Raw genomic sequence first — 12621 nt, 5'->3', positions numbered from 1 at the left:
GGTGAGAAACAAAGGGGACTTGGGAAGTAGAATTGATATGTGCAGTTTCAGTATAGGAAGAATAGAAAGAGGTGGTTTGTATTGTGGATCGATTTTTATAGGTTTTGAAAGAATTGCACTGATCTTTTCAACATGGACTATTTGTTCGTGGTTGGCTAGGTATTTCTCTATCGTTTTGCGTCGTCTTTGATAGGCATTTGTATTTATATCTGTTTAGTTCCGAGCTCCTCCTACTGTTTCGGCAAATCCTTTCGGCTCTACCACATTGTATTCATAGTTTACTACAACAACAAATTCACCTCATTTTCTCACGAAATCCCATCCTCCATCCCCAAGCTCAAGATGTTCTCTCCTCCCCTTCGATCTACATTGCCGATCGTGTATTTTAAAAACACAGGATTCATCATGTATACTACCAACCTCAATACTTCAACAAACTGGAAAAAAGACCTATAAACTTTGCTCCCGGATATCCACCATTTCCACATGTACCCCCTAGTTCAAACAGTTCAGCAGATGGAAAAAGGTCCTTGCTCGTGCATCTTCGACTTAGCATTTACAATCCTATTCAAAAGTTTCCGTATGTAACGACGGCCAACGAATCATTTACATGTATTTCAGAAGCACTTTCCTCCTCGGGATCACCTTTCTATGCATGTATCGTGGCTCTGAAGTAGACATAACATCTTAAGTTGACTAGAACGTCACGTACTCAGAATCTCAAGGCAGCAAAAGGGGGAAATCATAAACCAGTGACATATTTTTGCCGAGAATTATTTGGATGTCGCGAACAAGAAACTTTGCTGCCGCTCTTTTCCAATCGAGAGTTGGTATCAAGATCATAATCACCCAGATGTTTAATTTTCGAGGAGTAGGACATATATTAACGGAGGAAAGACACTTCAAAAGAGTCATGGGATTTGTGAAGTTGGCTGACGGTTATGATGAATGTGTTAATTGAGCACATCTGGGAAACCACTTCTAGCTCCGAAGGCTAGATAGGAGATGGAGGATGGTAGTGAGCCAGAGCTTGCGATTTGTGATGGGAATGAAGTGATGGCTGTAATGGGAATGGCTTTGCTCTCGTGAGTGAAAACCTACAATAACCAATGATAAAGATATAAAAAAGGTCCTTCCTTCCATTCTTTGCAAGAAACCTTTATGTTCCGCAGTGATGAGAGGATATCAATATCCAGTACCTATCAACAAAATGCACACTAGAGAACCTCCAAGTAGAAACTCCCTTTCATTCAAAGAAGTTCCTAAGATTCTGCACCTGATGTTAGATGTTAGACGATCAATCACACCGTTTCATACCATCTCATCTCATTTCTTCCATCATATACAAGAGAGCTGAAATGAAATAAGTTGTGTTTAGTTTACATATAAAATCACACCATATTCCACAAACTAGATATCTCACTACATAAGACAACCCCAACCTACACTATAATCCATGAATATCAACCTCTTCCCCATATCAAAACCCCATACCCTAAAATCCCATACCGATCTACCTACCAACTATCACTATCACTATCACTATCACAATTACTTTCCCACATACATACATACATACATACCCACTCACCCACCCACAACCAAACCAAACCCCAAAATTTCACTTCGCTTTCCAAGCCTCAAACCAACTACAATCAATATCTACCTGGAACAAACCAATTTCAATTTCAACCTTTTTCATTTGCAAAGACCAAATCTCCAGCTCCGAGATCGCTTAAGTCAGGATTCAAAGGTGAAGTTTCGGGTTCGGATGGAGATATGTTTGAGAGAAAGAAGAGGAGAAAGAGAGGTGTTGATGGTTTAGTATAGTAGATGAATAACTAGAAAGTATGGGAATGATTCTATGATGATAATGATGTCTTGTTGTTGTTATTTAGATTTAGATCGATATCAGTATTGTTAGTGTTATTAGTGTCAAAGAATACCTATAGAATTAGGTTACATCCAGACTCATTCACTCTCCTCAAAGTAATATCTATCTAGATACCTATGTATTCTTTAGACAATAATACCATACCATACTATACAACTCATCACAAGTACACAGCAACCCATCTAATCTAGTAAATTCAAGACTCCCATTTCATTCCATTCCAGTACACTATACTACACTACACTACACCACACTCTCTCCCATACCTGTAAATACACACAAAGTAGATATTCCATACAAAAAATCAACCAACTCATCCTAACCCCCATTCACTCGCCTCAATCCTCTCTCATAATCCCATTCCAAATCATCTCATCTCATCTCATCCTCATAAACCAACCTCTCAGCCCAATCATCCTAAACCTCTTATCAACCACCATAAACCTCCTCTCATAAAAATCCCCAATCACTACTCAAGCCACTCCTGTATCACCAACCAGATAGAGAGACAGAGAGCCAGCCAGCCAGCCAGACAGACAGATCACAGTTTTCTTTCTTTCTCTATTTCTTCTTTTAATATCACTCATCTCTCCCGAAGAAAATCCAAACCCCAAACCCAAAACCCAATAATCATAAACAAATGTCTCAAGTCAAAAGTCAAGAAAAAATTAAAAATTAAAGTCAAGTCAAAGATCGAAAACTCCCTCCCCCTCCCCCTCCCTCTGCGACACCGGGGCTCGGATTGCCAAACAACCACCACCACAATTTTTTGAACATAGATCCGAATTACCTTTTTTCGTCTCCGTATAGACTCTGAAGTTTGAATAAATTCCTCCCAGTTTTAATCTTGTTTATTGCTGCACCTGCTGCTATTTCTGCTGCTGCTTCTTTACAATACGATAGGAGACAAGACAATACAATACGATACAATACGATACATACAGCTTCAAGAACGAACTTCTTTTCTTCTGCCTGTTTAAATCCCGCAATTCTTTCAAGTTTCTTCGAAAAGCTTTCAGATTGTGGGAATTGAAAAGTTGGGGTTTGTTACTGCAAGCAAGCAAGATAAAAAGTACATACATACATTTTCAACATCAAAGAAGCAGAGGCGCAAGAAAAAGATCCTTCTATCTACGTACATACCTACCTACCTCTCTTCCAAGTCCTTTATTTGCACCATTTAAATCCACGACGATTTGAAGAAAAAGAAAAGATGGAACCGATCAAAGAAAGCATACAAGACACACCCACCCCCCCACCACCCGCCGGAAACAATGCGATGTTGAAGCGTCACCGAGGCAGTGGATCAAGCGGTCGAAACCGACCTGGTTCTAGAGCTCGCCATACCCACCAAAACGATGGTACTCCTACCGCGCCGGCACGACAACAGCCACCATCCGACAATGACTTTCCACCATTGGGGTTTAACGCTTTGCAGGATGGGAGTGTTTTTGGAAATGTAGTCGGAGGTACAAATGTTAGACCATCTATTACGGGTATCCTGGCCAGACCTACTGGTGCGACAAGTACAAGAGAAGGAAACCAATTGGGAGGTGGGGTTGGCATGAGCATGAACAGCCAACCTTTGAACCGACGAGTCTTGAGAGCGAAATCTATCTCTGCGAATTATACCGTTCCCACTGGAGAATTCATGGGTGGTAAGAAGGGAGAAATGCCACAAGATGGAGCTGGAGTCCCATACTACACAGGACCTCCTCAATTATCTCGTCGTGGAAACCCACTTCCTACTCGTTCTGACGTAAGTGGAACTTCGACACGAACCAACAAAGTTGTCGCTGCGTATCAGGCTGCTAATTCAGCACCGAACCCTCTTGCCATGGCACAAGCAGCTGGAACGTCCCTTACTCACCGAAGCGATGCCTATGAACTTGGAAAGAACTTCGATCGTCTCCGAATTCAAGGTACTCATCTTGGCGTAGCAGCATCACCATACTTTCCCAAGTCTACCGAGGACTTGGTCAAGCATCGAGAGGAGCGCAAGAATGACGCGAGGGACGAAATGAACGAGCGCATCAAGAACAAAGAGGAGGTTATGAGATTGAAGAGCGAAGGAACTTTTGTCAAGGTTAAGCCTGCTTTCAGAGGAAAAGCATTTAGTGATGAATTGTCAAGTGTGCTCGCTCGGAAGACTATTTGGGGACATCCTAGCTTGGACGAGGAGTCACCTGTACGAGCAGACTGGCCAACTTTGGCGGATTTCAAACAAGCAGGAATGAGAAAGGCGGGATTTCCATCTCCAAAGTATAATATTGGGTGTGAGAATGGAATGGCGGGAGAGGAGATTACATCGTTTGCCATAGACAGAGTTGGTTGGGGTAGAAGAAGAGCAGATGAGAACGCCATGATTGAAGAAGCGAAGATTATGGAGATCGGCGAGATGAAGGGTCTCTTTGAAGCGATGGATGGATGAACGTACTTCTAAGAATGGCGGCTGTGTAACTGATTGGAAATATCTCCCGGCATGCATTGTATTTTCTGCACAGCGTGGACAAGCATTCAATCAATGACGATTAGCGAGCGATACAGCGAGATATTGAAGCGAGGTAGCAAGCGGCATAGGCATAGCGGATGTGTTCCTTTTATTTCTCTTTCCTCTCTTGTTTCTAATTTCCTTTCTTTTGAAATTTCCTTGCGTTTCTTCTCAGGCTGGGCTAGAGGTGACAGGAAGACAGCGCAGACATAGTGTATCTCACGAAAGGACATGACTAAGGGTAACCTCATCAAATTCCTCTTTGAGCAGAAGGATAGATACTTGTGGACATAAGCTATAGAGGAACTCGGAGCGTATGAACTGTACCACACAAAGCGGGAAAGAGAACAGCTAGCAAGCAGATAACAATGAATAATGAGAGAAGATATTTAGACCATTTCCTTGAAGATGGGATGCTGGGAGTAAAGAATCTATATACTTCTTGGTGAATGAGTTGTATTCTGATATGAACGATAGAGAACTAATTCTAGTTCGACACAAGATCTGATATCCAAGTCACACATCTGAGGTTGTCGAGATGACACAGATGTGTCCACTCCCAGATTGCCATCTGAGAACACGAGGAAGTTCTGTGACTAGATCGATCATCGGTGTTCCATATACCCATGAGTGAGGAAATAAACAGTAAATCAATGTACTCATCAAATACAACTCAGAAAGAAGAAGACTAGATGATAATGCAAGAGGAGAGGCAGTCAAAAGAACCTATCGGAAGAATAGATTTTCCACAGGTGTGCACAGACCATTAAGTCCACCAGTGAGTGTGTGAACCAACAAGATATCTCAACTTTTGAGATTTATAGCAATTGCATGTTTCAATTCCTTGATATCTTAATTTCATTTTCCATTTTTCAGTTAGTAATATTATATTGTGTGAAATCTTAGAGTATCTGAATACACACTCCAAGAAATTTTGGCAATTCAATTTTCGCAGGTGTTTCGTCAATTTTGCATCCGCTGGTGATCAAATGGATTGGCTTAGCCACAACCACCCAAATTCATATCCATAAGTATCCATATCTCCATCCATCTCAACATCTCTACCTACTAACCCATTCTAATTCCAATTCCCAATTTCAAAAATCATCCATCCTTCCCCTACCTAGACATAAGTACCACATTTACCACACATAAACCAATCAAACGCATGGAGAGTATCTACCTAGATACACAAACCATATATCAAGCTTTCAACAAACCAAATCTAATACCAATTTTAGAACTATCTATTAAATCGAAGCGAGCTTCAACAAGTTTTATTAGATTAGCTACACCACCAGATCTCATAACCGCATAATACTTATAAACCCGATGAAAAATCATCCAACACTATCTTGGGTGTCTTGCCGAAAAGACCTCAACTATCTCTTCCACGTTCCCTCCACTCCCATTTCCATTTTTTGCCTTCTCTTCAGTTTCAGGAGGAGAACCTCCTCTATACATCAACTTCCTCACCCGTGCGATTGCTCCCTGCAGTTCTAATCCTACTTCTACTATGACTCTGCAATAACTTTTCTTAGTTTTCCTTATATCTGCTATCACTTCTCAGCTATCTACTCCCTTCCCATCCATCCCTTCCATGGGCACGCTTAGTATTCCGAGTCTCAATAGATACACCGCTAATCTTCTCAATTGAATGGAAGTGGTTCATAATAATTATCTATTAATCTTTGGTTCTCTTCGCTGCTGCATCGTCAGTTTTGGTTGTGTATAAATGAGCATATATTGATCTAGGGGTTAAGCAGAGACCACGCCGTTGAGATCGGTGATAGACTAGCCATTGGAATGGGAGGTAGATAGATTACTGAAATATATATTTAATTAATACAAAGCTCCTCTATCATCGAGCCGGTGATATCTCAACAAGCAAGCCCATCAGAAAAAAATTATATATCAAGCCCAATAGCTGCGAACCAATAGCCAAAAACAAACCCGAGTTAGCACATTGCAAGGGGTCAAGTAGAACTCTAGTTTACGAGTGACCAGGATCAAAAACTATGGGAACTATTAGTAGCTTGAGAGCTTCACTTGAATTCTTCAGATTATCACTTCGTTTCCGGTCACTACATTCCTGTTTGACCTTTGACTTGTACGACGACGATTTCAGAGAACAAATTGAGGATTAGGTCATGTGGAGCACGGACCAACCACCGGCTAATTATATTATCTATTGGTGTATGAAATTGCTCTGCTGAATGATCGTTTGTAGGTAGATACTTTCTACTGCCCTTGTTAGCGTTGTTATTCTTGCTTGTGAAATCAATTTTCTTCTTGGTGAATCAGAAATTGAAAGATACAGCAGCAAATTAGAATCATATACTTGAGTGGTAGCAAGTTATAATGGACAAGACTGCCACAAGTTTAATCTCACCACTTCTGATTTGTCGAGATAGTACGCCGCTTTATGTACCTCAATACAGCTCCCGAGCATGCAAAGTCTTATCAATCTTACGATAAGGAATAAGCAAGGGAATAAATAACAAAGCAGATAATGACTCTTTGCTTGTTCCACAGCCAGGCTTGAAAAAGAGAACGTAATACAGTCCATTACATCAACAAGACTTCCAATACCATTATTAAGATATCACTTCCTCTTATTTTCCTACAGTGTGATAAACTGTTTCTTCAAATCCCAGTTCCCACTGACAACTCTGGTCTATTGATCGTCCCAATCTTATTTCACATAACAAACGCGTCCTTATCTAATCAAGCAAATATGTACGGAGTTACAGCCGGAGGTCCATTGAGAAGGAAAGGGGAAATGTATTCTGCGGGAAACGAGGTATGTGAAATAATTCTTTCAGAACTTTCAGGACTTCCTATTTCAGGATCTGATTCACAATGATACAATGCTTGATGAATCGAAGTAATCCATCATGGTCAAAGTTTTGACTTCATCTACTCATTCCGATGATGAGATGGTGGTGTACGCAAAGAAGGATGGTGTAATTATGCAACCAGACAGATCTTAGACTTAGATCTCATCCACGTGATGCAGAGTCTAGTTTTGGGAGTCTAGGGTTGAAGTGGCAAGATCAGCGGTGAGAAGAAGCCAACAAATGAACCAGGCGAGCCAGACAAACTTGCTGCATTTGAAGTAACTTGCAGGAAAAGAAATTTCTCGACCTATTGGTGAAGAATTTTCCTGGCTCCTATACGAGTGCATCTGGGGGCTCGGGGAAGCTTGACACGATTGACACAACTATGTGCCAATGAGAAGAAAGGACGAGTAAGACAGACGAACCGTCAATCAAGAAGAGCATTGAAAGTATGTTTTTGCGAACTTTAAACGCTCATTCCGAGTTTGTGGGATGGGATGTGATGGCTGGAGGAAAGCTAACAAGGCCTTTTTCCGATGAACCCAACGTTTTGGGGGAAGAGGTTCTAGACGTCCTTGTATTAATCATTCATTCCACCATACATGACATGACCAGTAATTCTGGCGTGGTAGTTGTGCTGAATTGATGTCGTTGGCCTTGGTCGTAATAAGAAGATGCTAGGTAGCGCATTAAGTCCCGAAGAAAAAAAAGAGGATCTCTATGGTGGAATAGTGGGAAGCAAATCCACAATGTGGTTTCGACCCAAATATGAGGATTCTCCTTTTTGATTTTCCCTTTACCCAACCGGCTATGGAGCTACTTTTGAAGGGGGTCTTTTTTTTTTTTTCTTTTGAGAAGGAAGAATGTGTTGATCGTGAGAAGAATGGTAACAATGTTATTTTGCTCGTAACCCATTCATTTCATTCTCTTCTATGTCAAACCGATAGAGGGGTAGAAACAAGCCTCTACATCTCTCAGCTCAGCCTTGTGCGGGGTTGAATTATTCTGAGGTTACTCGAGTACCTCGTTCATTGCTTACCTCGTACCTACCTCCTACCTCCTACCTCGTACCTCGTACCTCGTACCTACCTGCCTTTTGTAGCATTTCCAATTTGTAGGAAGCATCAAATACTCTCTCTTGTACATCCGGATTCCCAGTGGATGCAAAAGTTGAACTTTCCCCTTATAAAGTCGTCATAGGATGAAATTTCTCATACATTACACATCGCACCACAGACCAGACCGGGTTCAGCTGTGGTGATTAGAAGTGGAATTTATCGGGAAAACAGGGATTTTGGAGGGGATTTCCGATGTTTTAGAAATTTAGAAGGGCCCAAGCACACTCAAGCATTACTTTAGGTACCCTACAGCCTACAGGGGGCTCTTTCTTCCCCCTGATTCTTCATTACCTTCTTTCTTTCTAGAAGGATAAGGATAGGACAGGATAGGACAGGATAGGACAGGATAGGACAGGATAGGATGAAATCATAAATTCCTTTTTCTACACTTTCCCCCAAATTCAAAACTTCTCTCGATATATACAGAGATTCCTCACACTCTTCATCCTTCATCCAGTCTGCTCATTTCTTAATTCACTTGGACTTTGATTTGGTTTTTTTGTTTTTTTTTCAAGAACTTAAAAGACATCAACAAACACCATTCGGGGAAATCTAATTCTGCTTCTCCCTGTGTAAAAATAGCCTATCCCTCCGAACTCACCCGTTCCTTACCTACTTTAATAAACTAAAGAGACCGCCGTTGACAACCTCACGCGATCATCTGTTTCTCTCTTTCCAATAATTTATCATTTAAACCTTTATTCTACTTCTCTTTTCTTTCTCCTCTTCTTTTGAATTTTGATCTTCAAATCCGCAGATTCTTCACAGCAACCATGACGCGATTCAAGACAAGATCTAATGGCCTCGGTGTACAGGTTGAGGATACGCAAATCTGCGTGGTGATGGTCGGTCTTCCTGCACGAGGAAAATCGCTCATTGCTCAAAAAGGTACGTACAAATCTCAATCGGTTTGGGAATACGCAAAAGCTAACATCATATACTTTACAGCTCAACGCTATCTCAAATGGTTATCCATCGATGCTCAAGTTTTCAACGTCGGTAACTATCGTCGAAATGCAACCCCAAATCCGACTGCCGATTTCTTCGATACAACCAATACAGAGGGCGAACGTATGCGTAGAGCTGCCGCTGAAGCTGCCGTCAATGATATGATCGATTGGTTCAAGAATAAACAAGGGATCGTTGCCATTCTCGATGCTACGAATAGTACAAAAGAGCGCCGAAGATGGATCAAGGACCGTTGCGATGCTGAAGGAATCGAGACTCTTTTTGTCGAATCGAAATGCGATGATGAAGATTTGATCATGTCAAACATTCTAGAAGTCAAGACGACATCCCCAGACTACGCTGGATCAGACCCGGAAAAGGCAGCTCAAGATTTTAGGAATAGGATCAAGAACTACGAGAAGGTTTACGAGACGATTGACGACGAAGAGAGTGATCTTACTTATCTGAAAATCATGAATGTTGGAAAACAAGTCATTATCAATCGAATTCAAGACTATCTTCAAAGTCGCGTGGTTTATTACTTGATGAATTTACACATTAAGCCGAGATCTATCTGGCTGTCACGAGTAAGAAATCATTGGATCCCATGAAATCTCATTTTGCTAATAATACATAGCACGGAGAGTCTATGTACAACCTCGAAGGAAAGATTGGTGGTGATGCCGAATTATCCCCTCGTGGAGAGATGTATGCCAAGAAATTGCCTTCATTGGTACTCGAATCAGTAGGAGTATGTACTTTCTCGTCAAGGTCTAGTTCTAGTCGAATCTCATGACTAATTTATCTAGGACAATCGCCCTTTGACGGTCTGGACTTCAACTCTTCGTCGCACCATCGCCACTGCTCGTCACCTTCCAAATGAGTATAATCAGCTTCAATGGAAAGCACTCGATGAGCTCAATTCTGGTGTTTGTGATGGACTTACTTATCAAGATATCAAAGAGCGATATCCAGATGATTTCGAGGCCCGCGATGAGGATAAATACAACTACAGATATCGTGGAGGAGAGTCTTACCGCGATGTTGTTATTCGTCTCGAACCCATTATCATGGAATTGGAGCGATCAGAGGACATTTTGATCGTTACTCATCAGGCTGTTCTTCGGTAGGCTTTGTTTTCCCCATTACTTATAATCTACTAACAATCTATAGTTGTATCTACGCCTATTTTATGAAGAAGCCCCAAGATGAATCACCCTGGATGGCTGTACCTCTTCACACCCTCATTAAGCTCACCCCGCGTGCGTATGGTACAGAAGAAGTACGTTACGATGCACAGATTCCTGCTGTCAGTACTTGGCGTGGTAAGGGTAGTGTTGCAAAGCATGAGGACCCTATTCCTGCTTCGGATATTGCAACTAAAATTGGTATGTATTTTTATGCTTATTTCAAGACTGTCGCTTATACCTTCAACAGTGGCGGACACTAAATGAGTTTCCAACGGCTTGCTCTCGTTTACTTTCAGTTATACAACCAATCTTTTGAGCGGACTAGCAAGTCTCATCTACACTATGATTTTTGCCTAGGTTTTAATGCATAGCGATTTGGCGTTACATGATTCGATTTCCTCTCTGGACCTTTTGTTATAAACGAAATGTCGACACATTGTTTCGTCTTTCCTTTCTTTGGTTTTTGTTTCACGTCATATGGTAGATATGGACTCAGATGAATGGGTATTATCCGGAGGATTGGAGGCGAGGATTTTGTCACATTCGTGGTGAAAGTTCGGCTGGGCTTCGGCATCGGAAAAAAAATTCTTGTATTATGCTGTTGCATGGTTGAAATGGGGTAGATGGGAGGATCAATACGATAACAAGTGGTGATGAGGTACAAATGAGATGAGGAAGTTGCTTGGGCTTTGGGGAAAACGAGATACCAAAGAGGGCGAATTTAGGTTGAGCGCAGAGGAAGAAAGATGAAGGAAGAATCATCACAGCTGTCTACAAATGAGATGAGCCATCAAGGCTTGTTTTCTGAAAGCCATGAAAATAAAGCTTGATAGCAAAATCCGTTACAGGGTGGAAGAACTTATATTTGATTTCTCCCTATTCCACTATTCCAATAGGGACTAGTAAATCGAGAGACAAGGATAAAATAAAATCATGTGATGTGAATATAAATATCAATGTGATCTGAGATAAAAACAACCTCAGCACTCATCGGTAGATGCACGGCTAAGGTAAAGTGATGGTTAAGCGCCAATGACCCTGGTCTACTACAGGGCTGGCTGTTCGTTTGTATCGGGATTATCGGGATATTTTATACGAGTTTGTACCCTTGAAATATTGAAGTGGTAGGTTAGGTTAGGTTAGAGATTAGAGACTAGAGGTTAGGTAGGCGCGACGGTGGAGTGGCCGTTGAGGAGTTGGGTTGGATGGAGGGTTTGTGATTGGGGGTGGTGATGGGGGTGGTGATGGGGGTGATGGAGGGTTTGGGAATGTGGATGTGTGTGTGTGTGTGTGTGTGTGTGTACGATTTTTGTAGTATGAGCAGATAGGTAGGTAGGTAGTGTGTAGGTAGATTGATTTGTGAATTTTTGTAAAATTATCGTTTGGGATGGGATGGATGGGAATGGGAATGGGAAGTTGAGATTGCTTGCTTGTTTGTTTTTAGGGTGGGGATGGGGATGGGGATAGGGATAGGGATGGGGATAGGGATGGGGATGAAAGTAGAGAGGGTTAATTAGGTATTATTAATGGCTTGTATACCGGTAAATGGTGAGTTAGTATGATATGGATACCTAGGTAGTAGTCAATAACCTTCTATAAACAATTGTTGGTTGATTTAGTTGAGTTGGATTGGATTGGATTGGATTGGAGGGGGTTTGGGGGTGTTTGGATGTTTACTAATTGTGTTGGTACTAGGTAAATGTGGTGTCTCACGGTGTGGTGTTAATGGACTGGGTAGGTTCGTGGGTAGGCTTGTAGGTATTGTATTCTGTGTTAGGTAGATATTGGATATTGGATATTGGATATTAGATATTAAGTGAAAATACGCAGTAAGTTATCAGATGCACTAGACTAGGGTATGGATGAAATAAAATAAGCGCGGAGATGTGAATTGGAGTGGATATTTTGTATTGTATTGTATTGTATTGTATTGTATTGTATTGTATTGTAGGTAGCGTATTACCGGGTATCATTTGTGTGGTTGTGAGTGAATGAGCGAGTGAGTGAGTGGTTAACACAATGTAAGACGTAACCTTATTACTCGGAAGTGAAATGTAGTGCGCTTAGTTGAACTAGGTATCTAGATACCTAGCTAGGTAGTTTACTTGTATTTACGGTATATTGATAGGTCTTCACGAGT

At 41.4% G+C, this 12621-nt stretch overlaps 2 protein-coding genes across 2 annotated transcripts; both read left to right on the top strand.

Moving 5' to 3' along the window:
* Nucleotides 1-3107: 3107 nt before the first annotated feature.
* Nucleotides 3108-4325, top strand: EAE97_009198 (uncharacterized protein; the record flags this gene model as incomplete). The annotated part of the gene is made up of 1 exon (XM_038879713.1): nucleotides 3108-4325. One exon carries the CDS (start codon nucleotides 3108-3110, stop codon nucleotides 4323-4325), a length of 1218 nt encoding a protein of 405 aa, XP_038729269.1.
* Nucleotides 4326-9116: 4791 nt separating this feature from the next.
* On the top strand, nucleotides 9117-10745 carry EAE97_009197 (uncharacterized protein; the record flags this gene model as incomplete). Its single annotated transcript, XM_038879712.1, has 6 exons — nucleotides 9117-9231; nucleotides 9292-9878; nucleotides 9929-10042; nucleotides 10101-10417; nucleotides 10465-10679; nucleotides 10729-10745. The coding sequence occupies 6 exons, from the start codon at nucleotides 9117-9119 to the stop codon at nucleotides 10743-10745; spliced, it is 1365 nt and encodes a 454-aa protein (XP_038729268.1).
* Between the last annotated feature and the right edge of the window lie 1876 nt (nucleotides 10746-12621).

The sequence above is a fragment of the Botrytis byssoidea genome, assembly GCF_014898295.1.
Source record: "Botrytis byssoidea strain MUCL 94 chromosome Unknown BBYS_021, whole genome shotgun sequence".
In the NCBI taxonomy this organism is placed as follows: Eukaryota; Fungi; Ascomycota; class Leotiomycetes; order Helotiales; family Sclerotiniaceae; genus Botrytis; species Botrytis byssoidea.
This window is presented reverse-complemented; position numbering and strand designations above follow the sequence as displayed.